This window comes from Dipodomys merriami, unplaced genomic scaffold, assembly GCF_024711535.1.
Source record: "Dipodomys merriami isolate MVZ:Mamm:240054 unplaced genomic scaffold, mDipMer1.0.p SCAF_19, whole genome shotgun sequence".
Classification (NCBI taxonomy): Eukaryota; Metazoa; Chordata; class Mammalia; order Rodentia; family Heteromyidae; genus Dipodomys; species Dipodomys merriami.
This window is the reverse complement of record NW_027203270.1, coordinates 27,716,880-27,741,444: the sequence shown is the minus strand read 5'-3', so window position 1 is coordinate 27,741,444 and position 24,565 is coordinate 27,716,880. Positions and strand designations below refer to the sequence as shown.

The following is a 24,565-nucleotide window of genomic DNA, read 5'->3' as shown; positions in this document are numbered from 1 at the left end:
AAGAGCGCCTTTCGTTTCATTTGAAACCTCTTCTGCCCGCCCAAATCAGATAAGCCAATCACTGGCTCGCTCTCACCGGGCTTATTCTAGAAGAACCAATCGCAATGGGACTTTTACATGCACCAATGAGAAGCTTGAGGAAGCTCGCCGGTTGGAATGAACCGTGTGGGTCAGGGAGGCAGGACTCGAGGATTTCAGAAGCGCGGAATGACTGACAGGGAATTTAGCCAATAAGAAGGGCCCAACTTGTCCTCTTCTCTGTTGGGGCGGAGAAAAACTCGTGGAGAGACCGGAAGCTTCTACGAAAGGGTCTCAGTGCTGGTCTGGGGTGGCTAACGTAGTGAAAAGAAGGAAAGGGTGTTTATTCCTCAGGAACGGCTGCCTTTTTCCAGATTCCCTAAAATGAAAAACGAAACCCTCACCGCCCTCCCCGTGTCCCCCGCTTCTCCTGTAGTTGTTAGGGAGAGAAATGGGAGCTCCCTGGTTCTGAGGAAACTGAGTGCCCGGGCTTTCCGTACGCGCCGTCGGGCCCGAGCATCCTCCCCGCCCCCGGCGGCTGAGTCTCCCTGGAAAGTGCTTCCTTGGCGGCTTTTCGTTTCCATATAATGGATGGGCGGGGGTAGAGAGGTCGTGGCAAATGGAGGGGTGTGTGCGCGCGCTTGCGCGCGTGTGCCGGTCCTGGGCCTTGAACTCAGCCTGGGCGCTGTCCCTAAGCTTTTCCCCTCCACGTAGGTGTTCTACCACTTGAGCCATGCCTCTGCTTGTTGTCCTTTGCTGGCTAAGTGGATATTTCAAATGTCCCGAATTTGTCTGCCTGGCCTGGCTTCCATCTGGGATCCTCGGATCTCAGCCTCCCGAGGAGCTGAGAGTGCTACAGGCCTCCTGCCCTGCTTGAGAGGAATCAAACTGTGAAGACAAGGTGACTTTGGAGTCATTCTAATCTGAGTTAGAATTCTCCTGGCGCCTCAAGTTGTTGTGGTGGTGTTTTCCCCTCGCGCCATACTTTATTAAAGTACAGAGAGTTAAATGAGACAGGAAATCACTCAGGACAACCTTTCTGTTCTTCACTATGGGTAGTCTTGCTTTGGTCCTCTTCTTGTGAGCATAGCCTCTCCCTCTTTCCAGATTCTTGTTCACAGGGGTTTCTGACAGACCTGTGGGGAGTCTTGGAAGGAAGAGGTGGGGCTCTGAGCCGGGTGGGGCCTGGGAGGCATTGCACACAAAGGAGGAATTCCAGGTGCCTGTCAGATGCCAATCCTGGGAGGCAAGAAGGGATTGGAACTCATTTGGAAATGAGCCCCCTGGAGGAGGCTGTGTGGCGGGTGTAGGTTGCAGAGAGAAGCTCTCATTCTCTCTCTTCTCCCACTCTGCAGGGGCCCAAACTAGCGGACTAGCTTCCTAATCTTTTAGGTGTAGGAATTTGGTTGTGTACTTTCTGGGCATTATGTGCTCGGGCAAATCTTTCACTGTTGTCCCGAGCTTCATTTCTTCATGTTTTCCTGATAGGGGAGGAAATCACAGTTAAAGTGCTCAGGACAGGTTTGCAACGATAACTTCTCTCCATGACTTTGTTTCCCACCAGTCCATCAGTCCCTTCCTCCAAAACCATTTCTTGCTTGCTTGCTTGCTTGCTTGTCAGTCTTGGGGCTTGAACTCTGTGCCTGGGCGCTGTCTTTTAGCTCCTCAGCTCAAGGCTAGCGTTCCACCACTTGAGCCACAGTGCCACTTCTGGCTTTTTCTGTTTATGTGGTGCTGAGGAATCAAACCCAGGGTCTCATGCATGCAAGGCAAGCCCTCTACCACTGAGCCACCTTCCAAGCCCTTCCAAAACCATTTCTAAAGAGGTGTGTGTTTGTGTGTGTGTGTGTATGTGTATGGGCGTGTGTGTGCGCGCATGCGTGTGTGTGTGTGTGTGTGTGTGTGTGTGTGTGTGTGTGTGCGCGCGCGCATGCGTACCAGTACTGGGGCTTGAACTCAGGGCCTAGGCACTGTCCTTGAGCTTTTTTTTTTTTACTACTTATGTGGTGCTGAAGAATCGAACCCAGGGCCTCATGCATGCAAGGCAAGTGCTCTACCACTGAGCCACCTTCCCAGCCCCTCCTTGAGCTTTTTTTGTGTTGTTGTTCAAGGCTAGTGCTCTACCATGTGAGCCACAGCTCTACTTCCAGCTTTGGGTACATTTTTGAAGATAAGAGTCTCAAAGAGGCTGGGCGCCAGTGGCTCACGCCTGTAATCCTAGCTACTCAGGAGGCTGAGATCTGAGGATCACGGTTCAAAGCCAGCGCAGGCAGGAAAGTCTGTGAGCTCTTATCTCTAATAAACCACCAGAAAATCAGAAGTGGTGCTATGGCTCAAGTAGTAGAGAGGTGAAGAATGGAGGGACAGCGCCCAGGCCCAGAGTTCAAGCCCCATGACCAACCGAAAAAAAAAAAAAAAAGGGAGGGGAGAGTCTCAAAGACTTTCCTGCTTTGAACTTCCATCCTTGGATCTCAGCCTCCTGAGTACCTAGGATTACACACATGAGCCACCAATGCCAACTCCAGTTTTCCCTTGTTTAACTGAAGGTCACTCAGGTCTTTTGGAATGTATTGCCATGTGTGACTGAGCAACAGCAGCAAAGCAGCTTTTCTTCCCTCTCTCCTTTTTCCTCTTTCTCCTCCTTCTCTTTCTTCCTTCCCCTCTCTTCCCCCTCTTCTTCCTCCTCATTTTCTTTTCTCTCCCTTCCCCTCCTTTTTCTCTTCTCTTTTTGAGACAAAATCTCAAGGAATGACCTTGGACTAAATGTTGGAACAACAGGAATGAACCCCCAGGTCCAGCTCCTGAGCTTCTGGGTATTGTTTCTCATCTCCCTGCTCAGGAGCCAGGAGACAGGAGGTCCTGATGTCATCAGTCTCCCTAGGCTGGGCAGTGTCTCTTTTCCCTCTTGCAGGGATGAGCTAAAAGTGTGACTCTGGATTTGTGTTTGGAGATGGTTAGGCTGGAGCCCATTGGAAATTTCTGGGTGAGACTGGGCCAGCTCCAGGATGCTTAGGAGGTTAAGGCAGGATGGAGAGGCTCTGTTAACTTTGTGGTTGACCACTGGCAGCATCTGGTCTTTCTTTGTTTTTTTTTTTTTTTTTTTTTTAACTGAGGATACCAGCCCTGGGTTGGAGAAGGTCAGAAAAACTCAAAATCTTCCATTGAGCTCACTCTCTGGTGTGCTTGTGGCAAAGGGTGATAGAAGGGCCAGTGGAGACTCTGCAGGGGAGAACTCAGTACTAGAGATCAGTCCTTAAATCTTATGTTTCCTTTAGCAGTCTCAAAATCCTGTATCTTTCATAATTTTAAAAATGTGCACACTTTTTAACTTAGCAATTTAACTTCTAGGAGTAATGAACACAATCCCAAAGATGGGCAAAGGTATATTAGATAGATGTACAGGATTATTTTAAGTTTTGTTTCGTGTGCGTGCGTGTGTGTGAGTGTGTGTGTGTGTGTGAGTGTGTGTGCACGCGCACACGCGCCAGTATGAGGGTTTGAATTCAGGGCCTGGGCACTGTCCTTGGTTTCTTTTGCTCAAGAATAGTGCTGTACCACTTGAGCCACAGCTTTACTTCCAGCTTTTTTGGCAGTTTATTGGAGTTAAGAGTCTCAGGAATTTTCCTGTCCAGGCTGGTATCAAACTGGTCCTCAGATATCAGCTTCCTGAGTAGCTAGGATTATAGGTGCTGTGACCACCAGCACCCAGCTCAAGAGACTCTGGAGAGGGGCTGGGACAGTGGCTCAGTGGTAGAGTGCTTGCCTTGCATGCATGAGGCCCTGGGTTCGATTCCTCAGCACCACATAAGCAGAAAATGCTGGAAGTGGCACTGTGGTTCAAGTAGTAGAGTGCTAGCCTTGAGCTGAAGAGCTCAGGGACAGCACTCAGGCCCAGAGTTCAGGCCCCACGACCAACAAAAACAAACAAAAAAAGAGACTCTGGAGAAAACTAGTGCCTATAGAGGCGTGTGTGTATGTGTGTGTGCGCGCGCTAAAGGCTGAGTGTGAATGGAACACACACAGTTGTCTCACAAATGGTGTTAAATCATGCTTAGTTGTATGTGACTTTATGTTGGTCTTTTTACTACCTGGAGCTCCATTTATAACAAAGATTTATTGGGTTACCATGGTGATCAGTGATCATAATGACTAATAGATTGAGAAAGATTCTGTACCAGGCATGATATTAAATGCTTTAAGCACATTGTCTCAGCAGGATTTTGCACAGCCCCGTTATGCTGGGCTGTCTGACTGGGCTGACATTATCCCTCTATTACAACTGAGGGCATTTGAGGATAGAGAAAAGAAGCCACGTTGCCAAAGTCACAGAGCTAGTTAATAGCAAATACAGGATTTGGTGCAGGCATTTTGGTTCCAGACTTTTAATTTCGCTCACTTGATTGGTCATGGTTAATAACTGACACTCATTGGGCACTTGCTATTTGGCAGACACCACTTTAAGAGTTTTTTGTTTTTGTGTTTTGTTTTTTTTTTTGGATCCGGTTGTGGGGCCTGAACTCTGGGCCTGGGCACTGTCCCTCAGCTCTTCAGTTCAAGGCTAGAGCTCTTCCACTTGAGCCATAGCGCCGCTTCTGGCTTTTTTATCTTTTTGCTTATGTGGTGTTGAGGAATTGAACCCAGGGCCTCATGCATGCAAGACAAGCCCTCTACCACTGAGCCACCTTCCCAGCCCCCCACTTTAAGAGTTTTATGCAGACACTTTGATTTAATTATCATAGGGGTTCTATATGATATTCACTTACTGTGAAGGATGAGGATGAGGGCCCAGGTTAACATCTAGAATCTAGCCTAGGCTGACTTCAAAGTCAGCACTCAAGGGCCAGAGATTAACTCAGGGGAAGAGCACTTGACAACTTGCCAAGTATGCACAAGGTCCTGGGTTCCATCCCTAGCTGATAAACAAATAAATAATAAATGCACTTACAAAATAAATATAATATTTTTTTCTTAAAAAATTGAGGACTCGGGCTGGGAAGGTGGCTCAGTGGTAGAGCGCTTGCTTTGCATGCCTGAGGCCCTGAGTTCGATTCCTCAGCACCACATAAGCAAAAAGAAAAAAGCCGGAAGTGGTGCTGTGGCTCAAGTGGTAGAGCGCTAGCCTTGAGGTGAAGAGCTGAGGGACAGCGCCCAGGCCCAGAGTTCAGGGCCCATGACCAGACCCCCTCCCCCCAAAAAAATTGAGGACTCATACATGGTATGTACACTTGCACATCTGAGGGAATCTGGGAGGAGGGCACAGAATCAGTGGAAAGCAGGTGAAAACATACAGCAGAGGGGCCCATCAGCTGCACTGGACATTGATGAAAGTGAACTAAGCAACTCAAGGGCAGTAAGGGGAGGGAGGGAAGGAGAGAGAAAGAGCGAACAGTTGATCCTAAGTAAAGGGAAAGAAATGCACATAGCACCTGATTTGAAAGACATAGTCTTATTGTTAAATTTCATAGCATTCATAAACTTTGTAGATTAAGATGATGAGTATTATCATTGTGAAGGTTAAAATGTGTGACTGTAGTTAAGTATAACTATGGCACAGTATTGTGAGACATATATAGTCACTTCATCTCAGTAAAGAAATATTTGGAGGGGCTGGGAAGGTGGCTCAGTGGTAGAGCGATTGCCTTACATTCCTGAGGCCCTAGGTTTGATTCCTCAGCACCACATAAGCAAAAAGAAAAAAAGCCAGAAGTGGTGCTGTGGCTCAAGTGGTAGAGCGCTAGCCTTGAGCTGAAGAACTGAGGGACAGCGCCCAGGCCCAGAGTTCAGGCTCCACAACCGGACCCCCCCAAAAAAATATTTGGAAAAACAACTGAGGACTCAGTTTGGTGGTGGCTCATGCCTATAATCCTAGCTACTCAGGAGGCTAAGATCGAAGCATCACATTCTGAAGCGAGTCCAGGCAGGAAAACCTGTGAAATTCTCACCTCCAATTAATTAGTAAGAACCTGGAAGTGGAGCTGTGGCTCAAGTGATAAAATACTAGTTTTGAGCATGAAAATCCAGGGACACAATCCAGGATGGACACAAAAATTAAATTGAGAACCAAAGCAACCGGAGGCATGACTCAAATGGCAGAAATACAGGGATAGGGTGGTAGGGAGGGAAGCTGAGCAAGGGTACAAGACCATGAGTTCAAGCTCCAGTACTGGCACCAAAGAATAAATAAATATGGAAGTGGTGTAGCTCAAGCACAAGGCCATGAGTTCAATTCCCAGTACTGAAAAAAATTGAAGTATGGTGAATATACCGTATAACTAAGTAATAAATGTCACTCTTACATCACTAGACTTTCTCCATCCTTCTTCCCAAGGTAATCTCTATCCTGATTTTTTAAGCCATAGATTTGCCTGCTTTTGAATTTTATAGAGAATAATACAGCAGTAACCTTATGATTAATAGTATTGGGTATAGCAATAGTTTTTCCAAATATAGATTTATGGCTAGATATTTTTGGACATGCCTGTAATCCTAGTTACTTGGGAGGCAGAGGCAAGAAGATCTTAAGTTCAATGCCAGCCCAGTCAAAGTTAGCAACGTTCTATCTCAAAAACAAATGAAAACAAGAAGGCTGGCATCGTAGTTCAAGTGATAGAACACTGGGTTCATTGCCCAGTATGGAAAGAAAAGTACAAATGTGATAGTGTATTGATTGCCTTTTTGGAAATTCTACATATACAGTGCTTCCATGAACACTCTTGAACATATACTTTGAAATGCACACACACACACACACACACACACACACACACACACACACACACACACACACACACACACACACACATACACGTAGAGACACAGAGAACCTGAGCAGATGGAGCAAGATGTTTTGGAAGGGAAACTCCCTGAATGCCCTTCTTCACTACACACCTGCTGCTGTTGTGTCCAAGAAGAGGACACCTATTTGTCAGAGTACCCTATGACCTCACAGATTCAGAGCAAATTCCCTATTCTTTTCCCATACCCCCCTCTATATATATAGGGGTGAGTGGAATTATCAGTTACTTTCAACCACTAATATGTCATATCTTGGTATTGTCAATATTTAAAAAGTTTTGGAAGTGGTGCTATGGCTCAATTGGTAGAGCAGTTGGGGAGCTCAGGGACAGTGCCTAGGCTCAGCGTTTAAGCCCTTAGTGACCAACAAAAAAAAGAAAAGAAAGAAAAAAAAGTTAGCTGGGTGCTGGTGGCTCATGCCTGTAATCCTAGCTACTCAAGAGGCTGAGATCTGAGGATCGCAGTTCAAAGCCAGCCCAGGCAGGAAAGTCCATGAGACTCTTATTTCCAATTAACCACCAGAAAACTGGAAGTGGCGCTGTGGCCCAAGTGGTAGAGTGCTCACCTTAAGCTGAAGAGCTGAAGGACAATGCCCAAGCCCAGAGTTCAAGTTCCACAACCTACCAAAAAAAAAAAAATTGCCAGTATGGTTGGTATAAGGTTTTGGGTATGGAATGAAAGGGTCTGAAAAATGAATGAAGGTCTTGATTGTTTTGTGTGTGTGTGTGTGTGTGTGTGTGTGTGTGTGTGTGTGTGCATGCGTGCACGCACGCGGGTCCTGGGGTTGAACTCAGGGCCTAGGTGCTATCCCTGAGCTTCTTCTGCTGAAGGCTAATGTTCTACTACTTAAGCCACAGCTCCACTTTTGACTTTTTGGGGGTAGCTTATTGGAGATAAGTGTCTCACAGTCTTTTCTTCCTCAGCTGGCCTTGAACTACAATCCTTACATCTCAGCCTCCCGAAGCTAGGTTTATGGCATGAGCCACTGACACATGGCTGAATGAAGGTCTGAGAATAAGCAGAAAGTGGTTATGACTGGTATGATGACTGGTGCCTTGTATGAACTCCTGGTGCTGATAGGGAAAGGGGAGGCCTACTGCTCAGGGGTACAGGTGTATGGGTATTGGTTATCTATCTGTATGTCAAACCCTCTCTCTGAAGTTTACTGAGTCTGAAAGGCCCTTTATGGTATTTCTCTTAAGCCTTGATTCCTTTTGAGGGTCTTTCTGGGTTTAGAGGTCCCTTGGTAGACTCTGTTTGGTGTCTCCTTAAGGGGTGAGTGGAACCCTGTTCCCCAGAGGTGGGAGAGTAGGAGGCAGGGCCTAAACCTCCTCCAGGGAGCATGGGGAAAAGAATAGGGAATTTGCTCTGAACCTCTGTGAGGTCATAGGGTACTCTGGCAAATAGGTGCCCTCTTCTTTGACACAACAGCAGCAGGTATGTAGTGGAGAAGGGGCAGGTCAGGGAATTCTAAAACATCTTGTTCCATCAGCTCAGGTTCTCTGTGTCTCTACTTTTGCAGAAGTTCTGCAAGATTCTCCTGGGTTGCCCTTTCTTCTTTTCCCTCCATGCTACCTTTTTCGCTTGAGCCCTGAACCTGTAGCTCACTGATGATGACTTTGAGGCAACAGAGGCAGTAAGGAGCAGAGGCTATTTGTGTAGCAAATATTACATACACTTGTCACAAGGCCCCCCTCTATTACTCTCTAGCTGTGTGCTTTTGAATGAACCTGATCACTTCTCTGAGTGGTAAAAAAAAAAAAAAGCTCTCCAAGGGCCCAACAAAGTCTGTGCAGACTTTAGTCAATGAGATTGATGGCCTGTGCCAGTATAGACTGAAGGATTGGGACCTATGCCAGCAGGAGAGGAGGGGCGGCTATGGTAACTCAAAAGGAACATAGAACTCCTAGATTCCGAGACTCTCAGAGCTGGAAGGGGTTCACAATTCTGTGTGTTCTCCTCTGCTCCACCTCCCTTCCCAGATGGTAAAACTGAATCTAAGGAAGGGGAAGTGGTCAGAAAGTGGGCAAGTAGGAGAACTAGCTGGTCTAAAGATATGAAACCAGATCCTGACCAGCTCAACTGCAGATGGGCTCCACTCTCCCTATCCCTACTCATTCCTGGTATTTACTTTTGGAGTCATACATCTAGACTGGGCTCTATGTTCTGGAGCTGAGCTAGACCAGCCTTCCGTTTGCACTGTGGGTTCCCTGTGGAGATCCTGAGTCTCCTGAAAGTATGGAATCCCAAATGGACAGGAAGGTAGCTGCACCAAGATGCAACTACTTAGTCCATTCCTGGGGTGACTGTTATTATGTATACTTTGTCTCCTCCATCAGTGCCTATGCTACCACTTGAACCCAGATCTCATGTTCTTCATATGTTTCCATTCTCAAGAAACCCAGTCTTCAAGAGCATCCTGCCATACTTGAGGAAGTTACAGAGTAGGGATAATAGAGAAACAAACACTTACTATCTGCTTTTTACAGGTCCCTCTCTTTCACTGAAAAGTCCCATTTATCAGACAAAGCTTGAAGCTGAGAGCTTAAGTAACTTGCTTCAGGTCTCTAGTGAGTTCCTAGAGACAAAGCTGGGATTGGTCCAGCTTGATGATGCTGACATCTGTGTTTTTCCCTCTTACGTGAAAGACTTGGGCCCAGATTTTTTCATAAAGGGCTTTCCATATCCTTATTTTCATTTCCGGCTTCTCTCACTAGAAAGTGAACTCCTGGAGTGGTCTTGGCCACCTCTACACCCCCAAGATGGAACACAACACTTGGGAGCAATAGGTGTTCAGTAAACTTAGGCAACATGTTGGTATTGCATGAATGGTGGGGGAAGGTGCTTGGACGGCCTCCTCTAGTTCATTCTTTTACCTCCTTGGAATGATCCCAGACATTATTTTTAAATGAAGTGTGGGAAGGATACTAGAAGATGGATTGGGTTTCTCACCTCACTGGAACTTCAATATTTATCTTGGGCTCTCTCTAGCCTCACCTGCTCTCTGATCTCTGAGTCCCATTATCTTTACACTGGCATCAGAACTATTCTCATTCCTGCAAGAGTTTCAAGAAATGGGGTGGGTAAAGATGATCTATCTCTCTTCCTTTTATAGTTAGGGACAAACTGCAGATTCACTTAGCAAGCTGGTGGCAGAACTAGGTTGTGAGGAGGGAGGAAAAGGAGGGAGTATGGGGTGGGGGTCTTTGAATCAGGAATAGGCAGGATTTTTCCCCAGGGACTGGAGGGACTTAGTTGTGTTTGCTCTTCTCTAAGGCAGATGGGGATAGAAGGATCTCTTCTTCATCTGAAAGATGGGATGGAGACAGTCCTAGAACTTTGTTCCTGGGCATAAGTCCCTAGTGTTCTGCAATCTTTTTCCTTTTGGTGTACTGAGATTTTGAACTCAGAGTCTTGTACTTGCTAAGCAGGCACTCAGTTCTGTGCTATGCCTCCAACCTTGATTTTTACTAGTTATTTTTTGAGATAGGGTTTGGCTTTCTACAAAGGTGTCCCTGTGCTCCACCTATGTTAGGCTTCCCCAGTAGCTAGGATAACAGGTGTGTGCCATTGCATCCAGTTCTTCCTTGAGGAGGCCTAGGTTGGCCTCCTCACCCTAAAAATCTCAGCCTTCCAAATAGCTAGGATTCTTTCAGGCATGAGCCTCCTTGGTCTGCATCTCTGCAGTCTTAGTGATTGCCAGTAGGTGTCATCAGTTTGTAACTTTTTGGTCTGTCCTACAAGTTGGCATCCAGCTGGATTCTTCCTCCCATCTCCACAAAAGTCTGAATTTGCAGAAAGCAGGAGGTGTCCTAAATGCCAGGAGGCAGAAAGACCCCTGTCCTGGGAGAAGAAGCAGGAAAGAGGCCTACAAATGTCACTTCAGCTTGGCTACTCCTTAGTTTTCTAAGCCAAGCCAAAAACATTTCCCATTGGGTCACAGACTTTGCCTGGACAAGGTGCCCTTCCTTTTGGGGTATGTTCTAGGCTGGCAGAAATCTTTGTGTAGGAGGAGGGTGTGGACTTTGGAGGTAATCTGAGAAGGAAGCTAGAGAGAAGACCCTCTTGATCACCTACCAATTTCAGCAGCATCGAGAGGATGAGGGATGTGAGCACTGAGCGGGTTTCAGGGAGGAGTGAGCCAGCTGAACACTAACCCAAGGAGCTGCATTGGGTGAATTAGAAAAATGTACCCCCTTCCTCAAAATCCTCGATGATCTACTGGGAAACTGTCAAGAGCTATGCAAATACACGCCCGATCACAAGGAATGGTGCCCCCTGGAGTTGTTCAGCGCACAACTTGTCCAGTCTCCCTCCGGGAGCAGATCTGGGTAGTAGAGGCAAACATCCAGGCAGGAGAGACTTGGAACCTCTCTCTCCCTCAGAGTTGGGTGGGTTCCATCCTGGAAAGGCAGAGTGGATCAGAGCCCAAAGGAGCCCTTGGGGATAGGGGGTAAAGGGGAAGACAGCCTATTCGTGTCACGGGCCAGCAACCCTTCTCAAGGCCCTTGTGGGGTGGCTGTACCCAACCTCACCCCGCGTGGTCTCCCGCAATTGAAGCCCCAGGGTGGGGGTGGAAAGGCCTCTGGCCAGGGAGACAGAATCCTCGGAGGTTGGGGCGGGGGTGGGGGTGGGGGTGCAGGCATCAGCCCCCTCGCTGCTCCTCTCCTAGCTCTTTGCAGGGCTCCCGGGTGCCTGCGAGCAAAGGACTTTCAGATGTCGGAGCCACGGCGACTTAGGACAGCGCCCCCTCCCCCTAACGGCCGCCTCTCCCTCTCCCCCTCGCCCGCCCGGGCTCCCCCACCTCGAGGAAGGCGCTGGGGGTGTGGCCAGGGGCCGGTATAAAGTCTGGGGAGCCGTTCTCCGGCAGCCGCTCAGCCCCCTGCCCCGCGCCTCCCGCCTCCCGCCGCTAGCCGGGGCCCCGGCCGAGGATGCGGTGCAGCGCCCCAGCGGCCAGGATCGCTCCGCTCCGGCGCGCACGCTAACTTCCCCGGCTCCAGCCCTGTCTGCCCTGGGCCGCCCCGTCTCTCCGAGCCCTCCGGGATCGGGTCCTCCAGGTGCCCCCCGGCACTTGCTTCCCGATACCCCTGCTGCCTGTCCGATCGCCCCGCGCTCCCCGCCTGCGCCCGTGCGCGTGTGCCTGGTCCCTGCCCGGTCATGCTGCCCTTTTGCCTCGTGGTGGCCCTCCTGCTGGCCGCCGGGCCCGGCCCGAGCCTGGGCGACGAAGCCATCCACTGCCCACCCTGCTCCGAGGAGAAGCTGGCGCGCTGCCAACCCCCCGTGGGCTGCGAGGAGCTGGTGCGGGAACCTGGCTGTGGTTGTTGTGCCACTTGCGCCCTGGGCTTGGGGATGCCCTGCGGGGTATACACCCCTCGTTGTGGCTCAGGCCTGCGCTGCTACCCGCCCCGGGGGGTGGAGAGGCCCCTGCACATGCTGGTGCACGGGCAAGGGGTGTGCACGGAGCTGACAGAGATTGAAGCCATCCAGGAAAGCCTGCAGCCTTCTGGTAAGGTACCCTTGCCCTCCTACTCCATCCGCAGTGGGTTTTCTACTTAGCAGCTTCATCCTTAATTCTGGCTGGCCTGGCAGGCCGTGAAAATGCCCTGGGATCTGAGGACAAGGTAGGTATGCACAGCAGGCACTACTGGCAGGACAGGTTCAGCCAAAGAAACTGCTACTGAGTCCTGGGACACCATCCAAGGGAACTTTGTTCCAGCCCTCCATCTCCCAGGGGTGCCTGTGTAGCAAGAGGCTCTCATTGGTAGGCTGGGAGCTACCACAAGAGTGGCCAAGTAAGTGACCTGCTCCAGTCAGGTCTGCTTAGGGATAGAAAATCGGTGGGAAGGGGTGGGTTGGGATGGAAAGAGGTGGAAGGGGGAGGACATCTTTCAATTCCTGAAGCAGGGCCACAAGTGAGACCCCAGGGGTCTGAAGAGCCAAGGCCTGGACTTTTCACCATTTCCCTGTGGTGGAGTGGAACATACAAATAGAGGCAATAAGACTTGTCCTTTCCCAAAGACCTGAGCCATCTGTTTGAGAATTGGTGGAAAGACAAAGGTGTTCATACCAGGTCGGGGCATCTCTACTTGCTGTAGTGTGCAGGCTGCTTGCGCCTTTCTCCTGGCAGGTACCATCTGGTAAAGTAGCAGGAGAGAAGCCCTGGATCCCAGGTCAAGGGTGTGCAAAAGGAAATGGAGATTAAGGGGGGGCACTTATATAGCTCTTTGTTCAACCTCATTTTTAGACTTTCTCCATTTCGCATCAAGCTTCTCAGGTTCTCCTTAGAATCTTTCTGTATCTTTCATTGTTTCTCTGGTTCTTTTGTTATATTTTGCTGGCTCTCAACTTCTGGTTTCACCACGATGTTCTCAAGTTCTCTTTTCTTCAGTGTTTTCTATGCATTGTTAGTTTCTTTCTCTTGCTCTGCCTTACTCTATTGTTTTTTTTTTCCTTTTCTTTTTCTGCACTTTTTCTGTCACTGTGGCTGTCACTGTGTTTCTGTTGCTTTCAGTCTCTCTCTCTCTGCCTTGCTGTATCTGTTTCTGGTTCTTGATCTCTCTCTCTGACTGTTTTGCCCTCTCTGAGCCTCTGTGGGTGTCTGTCTCTTTTCTTGGTGCTTAAAGCTCCCATTGTTGCAGTCCGGATGCTGGGACTTTGGCCCCAAGCTTCCTGCCTTGGGTCCCAGACTGCTCTACTTCCTCAATCTTCTGCAGCTTGTGAGCTGGAGGAAAGCAGGATGCAGGGAAAACAGGAAGAAGGTGGACCCCAGGAGTCTGGGCCTCAGGCCTCTCTGCCCTTCCTGCCCTTGGGCAGGGAGAGATGGGTCAGCAGAAAACATTCTAGGGGAAATGCCAGCTGGAACCCAGCACTTTTGGAGAGTGGGGTTTTCAGGAATGGAATCACTGCTATTGGGGGCAGAAATGCCCATAGCAGAGAGACCAGGAGTAAGGGCTGAGTCTGGGCTCCCTGGGTATAACTTTGTCTTTGAAACTTTACAGTAGCTCATAGGTATCTGGCAGCAGAGAAGATTGGTAACTTCTTCTCTGACACTATCTTCTCTGTAGAAGCATCCCAGATGTAGTGGAGGACAATCTTATCCTCTAGATTTTTTTTAGGGGGGGGTGTAGATATGGCATGAACAGTTTGCCATTATCCTGTAGACATAATGTAAACCAGCCTCAAGAGGTGTCTAGATGTCAAAGGATGTCTAGTGGCTTTAGGTCTACTTTGATTGCAGAACCTGTAGCTAATGACCCCTCCTGCTTCCTGTCTGGCCTTGTCCTCCACTCAGTGTCTTGGATATAGATATCAGAAGAGAGGTAAAGGGAAGCCAGGAGGACCCTGGAAACGCAGGTACTCACTCAGCAAGCTATGCCCTGCCCTCTCACTTCCCAGTCACTGTGGAAGTACTTCCTTTTCATGGCCTGGGCCACACGGCACCATGACAGCTCTGCAGGGACTCTGGTGAGATACTCAGCATGGCTCAGCCCCAGTCTTCACTCTCCTCTTTAGCTTGACACTGTCAACAGGCCACTGTCCCTTTTACATTCCCAGGCCTCTGTCAAGAATAGTTTGGTAGAGGATATGCATCTGTTCTTGCTGTTCTTTTTTTCTTGAGGTTAAGTTTCAGCAAGAGAGTGGATATTTGGCATTCATCCTCCCTCAGCCTTGGTTCAGTTGCCTCCTATTTATCCCATGGGCAAGTCTCCCACTTCCATCTCTAGCCAGTCCTGCTTTCCTTTCTCAGTCATATTATGGGTTAACCCCAGGCTACCAAAGGGTGGAGATGGCCATGTGCATCAGAAATCTACAATTTTGCATCATGGTACTGACCCTTGAAATCTGGGAGATTTTCAATGGAGAGATCAGGCCTGGGACAGGGTTCACAAACTGCGCTCTGGGTCCTTCAGGGACAGGCTTAGGGATAAGGCAGTCTGGGTTAATTTTTAGTCAATGCAGCAAATATTGCCCTCTCTACTTCAGTACTGGGAATCTAGTCATGCCATGGATACAGGGCCTTCCCAGAAATTCTGTGCCTTGGGGGGAAGGGAAAGGAGGAGTGTGACTGCTTAGCGGTTTACTTTAGTATTGGCAATGCCTGAATTATTGGTTCCTTGGGCTATCAGAAGTCTGTCCATTTAGACATAGAAGCGGCAGAGGCAAGTCTCATTTCTTTTCCTACACCCAGGAGAGTTTAGTTTCCACATCAAATAAAATGGGAATGCTGATACGATAGCATTGGGGTGGGGAGAGGGGAGTCTGACATGGCTGAAGAGCTCAATAAATTGGAGTGATGGTGATGAGGAAGCTTATACTGGGACTTTGGGGACCTGTAGGTCAAGGAAGCAAAGTTGGAAGCACATTCAACGGAGCTAAGAGGGGTTGGTTAGCTTTGGTGCCTTTTGCTACTGCACACACATGGAGAAAACATGTGCTTTGCCTGTGGTCAGAAGGATGACCCAATGGTGAGGGAGACAGTCTCTGAACCAGACTTGATACCTGGTGTGGATGATCTTGGCTTCTGCAAACAGAGTACTGGGGAAGAAGGAAAGAAAGGCCTTTCTTGGCACGTTGATTGTGTGACCCTTCAAGGCATGACTGAAACTTCCAGGTTTGAGTGGTGGGTCCCGCTTAGTTTATAGCCTATGGGTCTCATGGAGATATGAGCTGGAGTTAAGGAGAAATCATGGGGTAAAATCATGTAGCAGAAACTTTGTAGCCCCTGATGCCAAGGCTATGTGCATCCTCTTCTTACTCTGGGTGGCTTCTTCTTGTTCTTGTTCTTGTTCTTCTTCTTCCTCTTCCTCCTCCTCCTCCTCGTTCTTTTTTGCCAGTCCTGGAGCTTCATCTCAGGGCCTGAGCACTGTCCTTGAACTTCTTTTGCTCAAGGCTAGTACTCTACTACTTGAGTCTCAGTGCCACTTCTGGCTTTCTCTGTGTATGTGGTACTGAGGAATCGAACCCAGCGCTTCATGTATGCTGGGCAAGTACTCTACCACCAAGCCACATTCCCAGCCCACCTCTGGGCTTCTTACTCTCCTTTGGGGCTAGAGCAAAAAGCAAAGCTTTCCCCTGTGCTGGATGGCAGCTGATCCAACTCCAAACCAGGGCTGAAGGAGAAAACTTAGCTTGTCTTGGAAACATCACCTTCTAGAACTTCTCAGAGGTCTGGCCTTCCACTGTGAGGAGTGTGGTTGCAGCTCATGCTTAGAGGGGAGCCCAAGGACATTGAGACTTTTGTAGAGGGCACTTCAAGGTGAGCCTTGCTGGAAGATTTTCAGGCAGGCCTGATGCTACAACCCTTACCCCCCCCAAACCCAGTATCTAGGGGTGGATCCTGGGGTGGATCCTCAGTCTGCCAGTTAGTAAGGCTGGATAAGGCAAAGTCACAGATTAACTGAAAAGTCAACACTCTGTGGTCCAGAAAGACCTGGAATTCACTGTGGCCTGCTTTGGTCTGTGTCTCTGACTATGGTAGGGTCAGAGGGCCTGAATCTACGTGGGTGTGCACACGTGGACAAGTGTTTATATCTGGACACATAACTGTATGTGTTTGTGATTCTTGAGTCTCAGCCTGTGTGGGGGTGGGCAGATGTGGACTTCACTCTGTGTACCTATGTCCCCAGGTGAGTAGTAAGGAGGATGGGTTCTACCCTAAACTTAGACATGAAGTCGAGGTCAGTGGGATGGGGGAGATCAGCAGTCCGGAAGTGAGGCAGGCTGCTGGCTCAGCTTAGAGCCATTCCAGCAAGAGCTGAAGCTATGCTTGAGGGCTCATTCTGTATCCTGAGCAGCCTAGTTTTCAGTGAACTACCCCATTGTCCTCCATATACAATGAACAACTCAAATATCCATGGGTGATTTCCTGAGTGTTTGTCATTTATGAGCTTGTTGAAGCTCCTCAGTAGAAAGCAGAGTGTGGATGGAGCCTCTCTGGATTCTTGAGCCTTCTCCTTTGCTCCAGGGCTGCACATGTGCAGCGTGGGGAGCTCTCAGTCTCCTAAGACTTTTCTTTAGAAAAGTCCTAGGACTGGGAAGGTGGCTTAGTAGTAGAGTGCTTGCCTGGCGTGCATGAAGCCCTGCGTTCGATTCCTCAGCACCACATAAGCAGAAAAAGCCAGAAGTGGCTCTGTGGCTCAAGTGGTAGAGTGCTTGCCTTGATCTGAAGAGCTGAGGGACAGCGCCCAGACCCAGAGTTCAGGCCCCACGACTGACAAAAAAAAAAAAAAAAAAAGAAAGAAAAGAAAAGAAAGAAAGCCTTCTTATCTGGGTGCTGGTGATCCTAGCTACCCAGGAGGCTGAGATCTGAGAATTGTTGTTCAAAGCCAGCCTGGGCAGAAAGTCTATGAGAAGACTCTTATCTCCAATTAACCACTAAAAAGCCAGAAATAGAGTTGTGGCTTAGGTGGTAGAAAATCAGCCTTGAGTGAAAAAGCTAAGGTACAGTGCCCAGGCTCTGAGTTCAAGCTCTACTACTGCCCTCTCCCCCACAACAAAGGACCAAAGAAACAACAACAACAACAACATAAAACTTTCCTGAATCATTGAACTGTGAGCCTAATGCCATTCTGCACACTTACTAAAAGGACCTAGAATCCCAGGGTAAAGTCACCCTTTCCATTATTTTTGTGAAAGGAACCCCCACTCCGGCAGAATACGGGCTTTCAAGGTAGGAAGGGGTGCTCCCTAGAGGACAGTATCCCAGCTCCAGTCATACCCAAGGCCAATGATCCTACCTTTGTTCACACCCTGAGCTCAGCCTCTGTCCTTCCAAGATTTGTTTCTAATTCTTTGGGTCTTCCTTTTCTGCTTTCTCCACAACCTAGGTCCAGTCTACACCCTGAAACAGTATGACCCTATGTATAAGCTCCTGGCTTTATGCAGGGTGAGAATAGGGAGAATAGGGTGCTAGCTTGCTGGGTCTTTTGTGCCAGAGGCTCTCTGGAAGGGGGGGGTCTGAGGAAAGGCCTAGATTCTAGAACTTTCCCTGGCTCCTGACTGAAGGCTTAGAGCGTATCTTCTTGTGGTTCCATTGGCACAACCCTACACCCCCACTTTTGCTGCCTATACTTACTGGGGACTGGGTTTTGCTGCAGTGCCTCATTTTTTGCTGTGTCTCTGCAGCTTGATTTGTGCTAGAGTCCCCTCTTGACTGTCATTGGGGTGTTTCATATACAAAAGGATGGACTGGATGTCTCTGGTCCACTTGTTCCCGCTAGTCTTTTCTAAGCTAGTCTTCCACCTGTGACAAAATCTTCCATCTATAGTAACTTGGTCTTATTATGGAATCTTGACAACGACTTTCTAATGGTCTCAATCGTCTTTTGCCTGGTTTCTCTTTCATCTGTGTGCTTATCCCTTCATCCCTCTAGCTAGATGAAGAAAATGAGAACCAGTTCCCCACGCCACTGCTGCTCCCCTTTCCCCCTCCCCCCACCCCCTCCCCCCACCTTCCACAGCTTTGCCCAAGCAGAAAAATACCATTTGACCAAGAGGCAGCTCTGGGCCCACTGCCACACATGAAGGAACCTGCTAACTCCTCAGGAAGAAAAAGTCCTGACGCAAACCAGATGTAACCTCCTGTTCGCCTGCCAACATCTGGAATGCTGGCAGGGGCTCCACACTGGGGCCTGCCAAGCCCGAGCTTTTCAGAGGTGGCTCTGATATGCTGAAAGGTCTTCCAACCTCCTTCTCCAGCTCAACCTTGCATTCCAGTCTTGGCTGCCTGGAAGGAGGAACAAGGTTACAGTCCAGGACCTCCTGGATAGGGTTTCTCTGCAGCGCAGCTAGAGTCTTCAGGAGGTCCCCTGGAGGGAGTGAGGGTCCCCAGCTGTGGCACTCCTAGCCTCACATACCCAGATCCCCGACTCTGGGGAAACAGAGACCAACATTGGATGGGGCCTGAAGTCTATGGAGGAAAGACAGAGGTGGGGGCTAGAGAAATGCGCATGACTCTTCTCTTAGTCCTTGGGCCACACAGTGTGTCAAAAACCTTCCTACTTTCCCATGCAGATGGACATTAAATCCCACCCAGGCAGTGGGAGAGCCTTTTGGGCTCTGATTCTGGAAAGTCTGATTCTGGTCCTGGGGATCCTAGGCAGGCTCAGTCAGACACTGGAAAGAGTAGGGCAGGGGACAGAGTGAACAGAAGGAGAGGGGGATGGTGGGAGGAGGGAGATTCAATAGCCTACTTCCCCAACCCCCTTCTTCATCAGACCTCCCTACAGAACCCAGGGGACCCTCCTGCCATCTGGGCAGCTGCAGCCGGTGACTGACTCATCTGAAAGCTGAAAGCTGAACAGGGTGGGGTGAGGGACAAGTCAAGGACTTCAAGAGTACTCTCCCAAGGAAATCCAGGGGAGAGGGGTGCAGAAGGGGTGTTTTCATTTCTTCCTGCCCCTCTGTAGGCTCCCTGCTGTTCTCAGACTCACGCTGGAATCCCCCTGGAGGAGGAAGCAGGTGGGAGGCTGGGTTGTTGTGAAGCCCTACTCTTCCCAGGTCCTGACCTTTGCCCTTTGCTCTTCTCGACCTGTCTGCAGACAAGGATGAAGGTGATCACCCCAACAACAGCTTCAGCCCATGCAGTGCCCAGGACCTCAGATGCATACAGAAGCACTTCGCGAGATTGAGAGACCGGAGCAGCAGTGGGGGCAAGATGAAGGTCATGGCACCTCGGGAGGAAGCTCGACCTGTGGTGAGGATCTTGACCCACAGATTGCATGTGCACAGGACACACACGCACACCCTATTACCACCAGACATGGATTATGTTTACCCAGGAAACACCCTTGGATGCCTACTGAGGTGCTACATGCATTGCAGAGAGAGCCCTTATTTCTTTCTACATGATTCCTTTCCGGCTCTTCACATCTGTATGTTGATAGAGCTGAAGTGATGGGTTAAGTACAGCCATGCTTCTGTGCCAATTTTTTTTTTTTAAGCAAGATTCCAAGCTCCCTAGTGTTTCTTGCTCCTGTTCTCTCCTGCCCCCCAGTACTGGGGCTTGAATTCAGGGCCTGGACACTGTCCCTTAGCTTTTGTGCTCAAGGCTAATGTACTACCACTGGAGGCACAGCTTCACTTCTGGCTTTTTTGCTGGTTAAATTTTTTTTTTGGAGGGGGTCCGGTCGTGGGGCCTTAACTCTGGGCCTGGGCGCTGTCCCTCAGCTCTTCAGCTCAAGGCTAGTGCTCTACCACTTGAGCCACAGCGCCACTTCTGGCTTTTTTCTTTTTGCTTATGTGGTGCTGAGGAATTGAACCCAGGGCCTTATGCATGCAAGGCAAGCACTGTACCACTGAGCCACCTTCCCAACCCTGCTGGTTAATTTTTGATAAGAGTCTCACAGACTTTTCTGCCTAGGCTGGCTTAGAACCACAATCCTCAGATCTCAATCTCCTAGGTTAGCTAGGATTACAGGTATAAACCACCAGCTCTCAGCTAATGACGTGTGTGTGTGTGTGTGTGTGTGTGTGTGTGTGTGCTGGTTCTAGAGATTGAACTCTACATCCAGCTTTTTGTTGTTGTTAGTTAATTGGAGATAAGAGTCTCATGGACTTTCCTGCCTGGGCTACCTTTGTACTGTGATCCTTAGATCTCAGCCTCCTGAGTAGCTAGGATTCAGGGCTTGGTTCTAATGTCCTTTTTAGCTGATGGTTCTGATGGATTTGTGCCTTGGCCTTATGTGTTAATTTAGTCCATCCTTCCTAGTTAGAAATTCCCTGCCTCTTTCCTGGGCACTGATTGTCCCTGAGCTTTTTTGTTCAAGGTTAGTGCTTTACCACTTGAGCTTTTTGTTGGTTAATTGGGAATAAGAGTCTCACAGACTTTAATGCTCAGGCTGTTTTCAGCCCCCTGAGTAGCTAGGATTGCAGGTGTGGAGCCACTGGCTTCCAACTTGGTGAACAGTTTCATTCTCTCCTCAGCCCCAGGGCTCCTGCCAGAGTGAGCTGCACCGGGCCCTGGAGCGGCTGGCCGCCTCCCAGGGCCGTACCCACGAAGACCTCTTCATCATCCCCATCCCTAACTGTGATCGCAATGGCAACTTCCACCCCAAACAGGTGCGTCTCCCCATCTGCTTCTCAGTCCTGGCCTTGGCTCCTTCTCTGCAAGAGAGTCTCAGAAGGAGATTGTAGGAAGAGGAAACTCCCATCCACACCCCACCCCGGGCTTCCCTTTGTCCGACCCTAGCTGCAGAACCTCTCCTCATTCTGCCTACCTCACTCATTTTGGAGATGAAGAGACTGAGGCTCAGAAAAGAGTTCCTGGTGGCCCCAGTCACAGTGAGTTCAGGGAAAACTCTGCTCCCCCCCCAGGGATGTTCTGTTGGGTTCCCCACCTGTGTTATGGTCATTCCTGCCAACCCCTTCTCCCAAAGCTTCTCCCCCTCCTCATTTCCTGATAGTGGTCTCTTATTGCTGATGTCTCAGGCTTCATCTGGGCTTGGAAGACCCAAATTATGAGAAGTCGGGAACTGCTCATCCTTCCCAAGCTGGGCAACAGAATCCCCTGGGGTGCAGAGAGAGTGGAAATGGAGCTGTATCAGATAGCCTGAGACAGGGCCTTTGGTTGGAAGTAGAGGAAGGAGGGGCAGGAGAAACGATATGAAGGCAGCAGCCTCGTATTCATTTATGAATATGGAATATGTGGGGAACTCCCAGAAGCCTTGGATCTTCAGGAGGGTTGGCCTGCTCCAGCCCTTCCCAGGCCCATTAGAAGGGTAGCATATCTAGGCAGAGTGCTGGGATAGCCTGGGGAGCACTGGGTCTGGGTGTCCTACAGCTTTTCTGGGCATTGACCCATATATCCCCTCATTTCATGCATCCACTTGGCCAGCAGAAGTTGTGCTAGGAGGGCAAAGCTGCCACTTGGAAAGTGCCTGTTCATCCCAGCTTGGCACAAAAAGAGCATAAGGTCATGTACAATGGATGGAGGTCCAGAGAGGGCTCCCCAGAGTCAATGCCCGGCCTGCCTTCCGCCATTATCCCAACATAAATTCTTTCATTTTGTTTAATGCTCCCCAGTTAAAAAAATAATAGAGGGGCTGGGAAGGTGGTTCAGTGGTAGAGTGTCTGCCTTGCATGCATGAGGCCCTGGGTTCGATTCCTTAGCACCACATAAACAGAAAAAGCTGGAAGTGGCTCAAGTGGTAGAGCACTAGCCTTGAGCTGAAGAGCTGACCCAGAGTTAAAGCCCTACTGCCAAAAAAAGAATAGACAGTATTTTTTTTGGCAGGACTGTGGTTTGAATCCCAGACCTATTCTTGCTGGGTGGACATTACTGCACTGCTGAGCCATGCCTCTATCCCCACTTCCTTCCTTCCTTCCTTCTTGCCTGCCTGCCTTCCTGCCTTCTTTTTTCTTTCTCTTTATTTTTCCTCTTATTCTCCCTCCCTCCCTTTTAAAAAATTTATTTATTTATTTGTTTATTTATTTAATTTCCTTGAACTCTGGGCCTGGGCTCTGTCCCAGGGCCTGGGCAGTGTGCCTGAGCTTCATTTGCTTAAGGCTAGCGCTCTACCACTTGAGCCACAGTGCCTCTTCTGGCTTTTTCTGTTTATGTGGTACTGAGGAATCAAACCCAGGGCTTCATGCATGCTAGGCAAGCATTTTACCACTAGGCCACATTCCCAGCCCCTCCTCTAGATTTGTATTACAGCGAGAATTGTGACACTTGACCCTTTATCCCTAGATCAGTTTTCTGACCTATGAGCCAAACTTCCTTCCAGTTCTGGTTATGATGCTGAATTGTTGAATATTTGCCCCATGCCCACTGTCTAACTCTGACCTGAACTTTAGTCCAATTTCATTTGTCCTGAACATCTTATTTATTTATTTATTTATTTATTTTTGTGCCAGTCCTGGTGCTTGAACTCAGGGGTACTATGCTCAAGACTACTGCTCTACCACTTGAGCCACAGCTCTACTTCTGGCTATTTGGAGATAAGAGTCTTTCCTGCCTGTGTGGCTTCGAACCTCAAACCTCAAATCTCATCTTCCTAAGTAGCTAAGATTATAGGCACAAGTCACTGGTACTTGCCTTCTAGCTTTACTTTTATGTTTTTTGGGGGTGTATCTGCTGGGGATTAATCCTAGGCCCTCACGCATGCTAGACAAGCCTTCTACCCCAGCCCTTGGCCTCTATCTATCTTTATCTTGTCCGTCTCTGACCTGGATTCTAAGTCTTACCTGAGTCAAGTTTTAGCTGCAATTCTAATCCTGATCCTGCCTTTAACCCTAACTTGGATGCTGTTCTAATCTATAATCCTATTCTTTAAGACCCAGCCTAATCAGAACATACCTCCCAAACATCTCCAGCACAAACCCAGGTATGTCTTTCAGCCCTAGAGTCTAGGGAAGCTCTCTGAATGTTTCCCTCTTGCCAAATTCTCTCTACTTTCAGAGGCTTAGAGGATCAGTGCTCAAAAAGAGCCTCCGCCCTCACATGCTATTTTGGAGCACTGTCTGACCTTGAGGGCACTCTGTTCTTACCTGGGAGCTGAGTAACCTCTCCCCCCTCATGTCCTTGTCTTGGCAGTGTCACCCAGCTCTGGATGGGCAGCGCGGCAAATGCTGGTGTGTGGACCGGAAGACAGGAGTGAAGCTTCCAGGGGGGTTGGAGCCCAAGGGGGAGCTGGACTGCCACCAGCTGGCTGACAGCTTCCGAGAGTGAGGCCTTCCCACAGGCAGGGGGCACCCCCCATTCTCTGGGGGCTGCGGAGTTGGCCTGGAATGGAGTCTGGGTCTGAGTCCTGGCTTTGTCTCTGGTCCCAAAGTTCCTTGAAGGTCTGTGTGTTTGTGTGTGTGTGTTTAGGGCATGAGTATGCCCTTGGGGTAAGCCGGAGCCTACAATATCCTCTTTGGGGATAGATAGCCCAAGAGGTCTGAGAGTGGCAATGGAAAACCCCAGTGTGTTTCCAAATCGATCCTGGACTCATTCATTCATTCACTCATTCATTCAGCATCTACAGACATTTATTGACCACATACTGTGTGCCAGCTCTAGTTTTCAGCCCTGGCAACCCTCATCCTACCTTCCTCTGATGTGGCATAAATTCCTATGAAGTGAGTGCAAGCCTGTGGAAGAGGAGGGACCCTCACCTCCAGAGTCAGAGAGGAAGAGAGTGGCATACTTTGACAGTTGTCCCTCCCCTCAGTCTAGCCAGAGGGTGGGAGCCATCAGGAAGTGAAGGATAGCTGATGGCTCAGGGCTCTTGAGGCCCAGCCCTAGCTTTAGTCCCTGCAGCTAAGGTTGGCTGGGCTCCCCTGCCCTTCTTCCCCAGGTCTTACCAGGGAAAGACCTGGTGAATGAGCAGCAGGCCCACCTTTGGGTTCTGGGTATTATGTCATGCGCTTGGTTGCCTCAGAGCTGAGACTCTGCCATTAGGAGATAGGGTCAGAGGAAGACCTGCCGGACAGAGGGCTTACACAGTCAGTGGGAAGAAAGAATACAGGATTGGATTGAGTGTGCCTGATGGACAAGAGGACCCCATGCTGGGGGATGAGGGCCTTGCCTACCCTATTTGTAGTCACGAGGATGACCCTATCTGTCCAATGCTTACTGCCTGTGGCTCTGTCTCTCTTCTCATATCTCATTCCCTTATACCTTCCTCTCCATATCCCATTTCCCCTGGTTATTTTCTGGCTTGGCTGTATGGAAGGAGACATAGGGACCTGTGGGTTGGCCATGATGTCTTTTCTTCCTTACTTTCCTTTTCTTCCCATCTTTCTTTGTTGGTGGTTGTTTTTTTTTTTT

At 49.3% G+C, this 24,565-nt stretch overlaps 1 protein-coding gene across 1 annotated transcript; it reads left to right on the top strand.

The window, feature by feature from the left end:
* The first annotated feature begins 11,680 nt into the window (after nucleotides 1-11,680).
* Igfbp4 (insulin like growth factor binding protein 4) lies at nucleotides 11,681-24,565 on the top strand. The gene is made up of 4 exons (XM_070028090.1): nucleotides 11,681-12,319; nucleotides 19,353-19,507; nucleotides 20,737-20,871; nucleotides 23,348-24,565. The coding sequence occupies exons 1-4, from the start codon at nucleotides 11,971-11,973 to the stop codon at nucleotides 23,480-23,482; spliced, it is 774 nt and encodes a 257-aa protein (XP_069884191.1). The 5' UTR covers nucleotides 11,681-11,970; the 3' UTR covers nucleotides 23,483-24,565.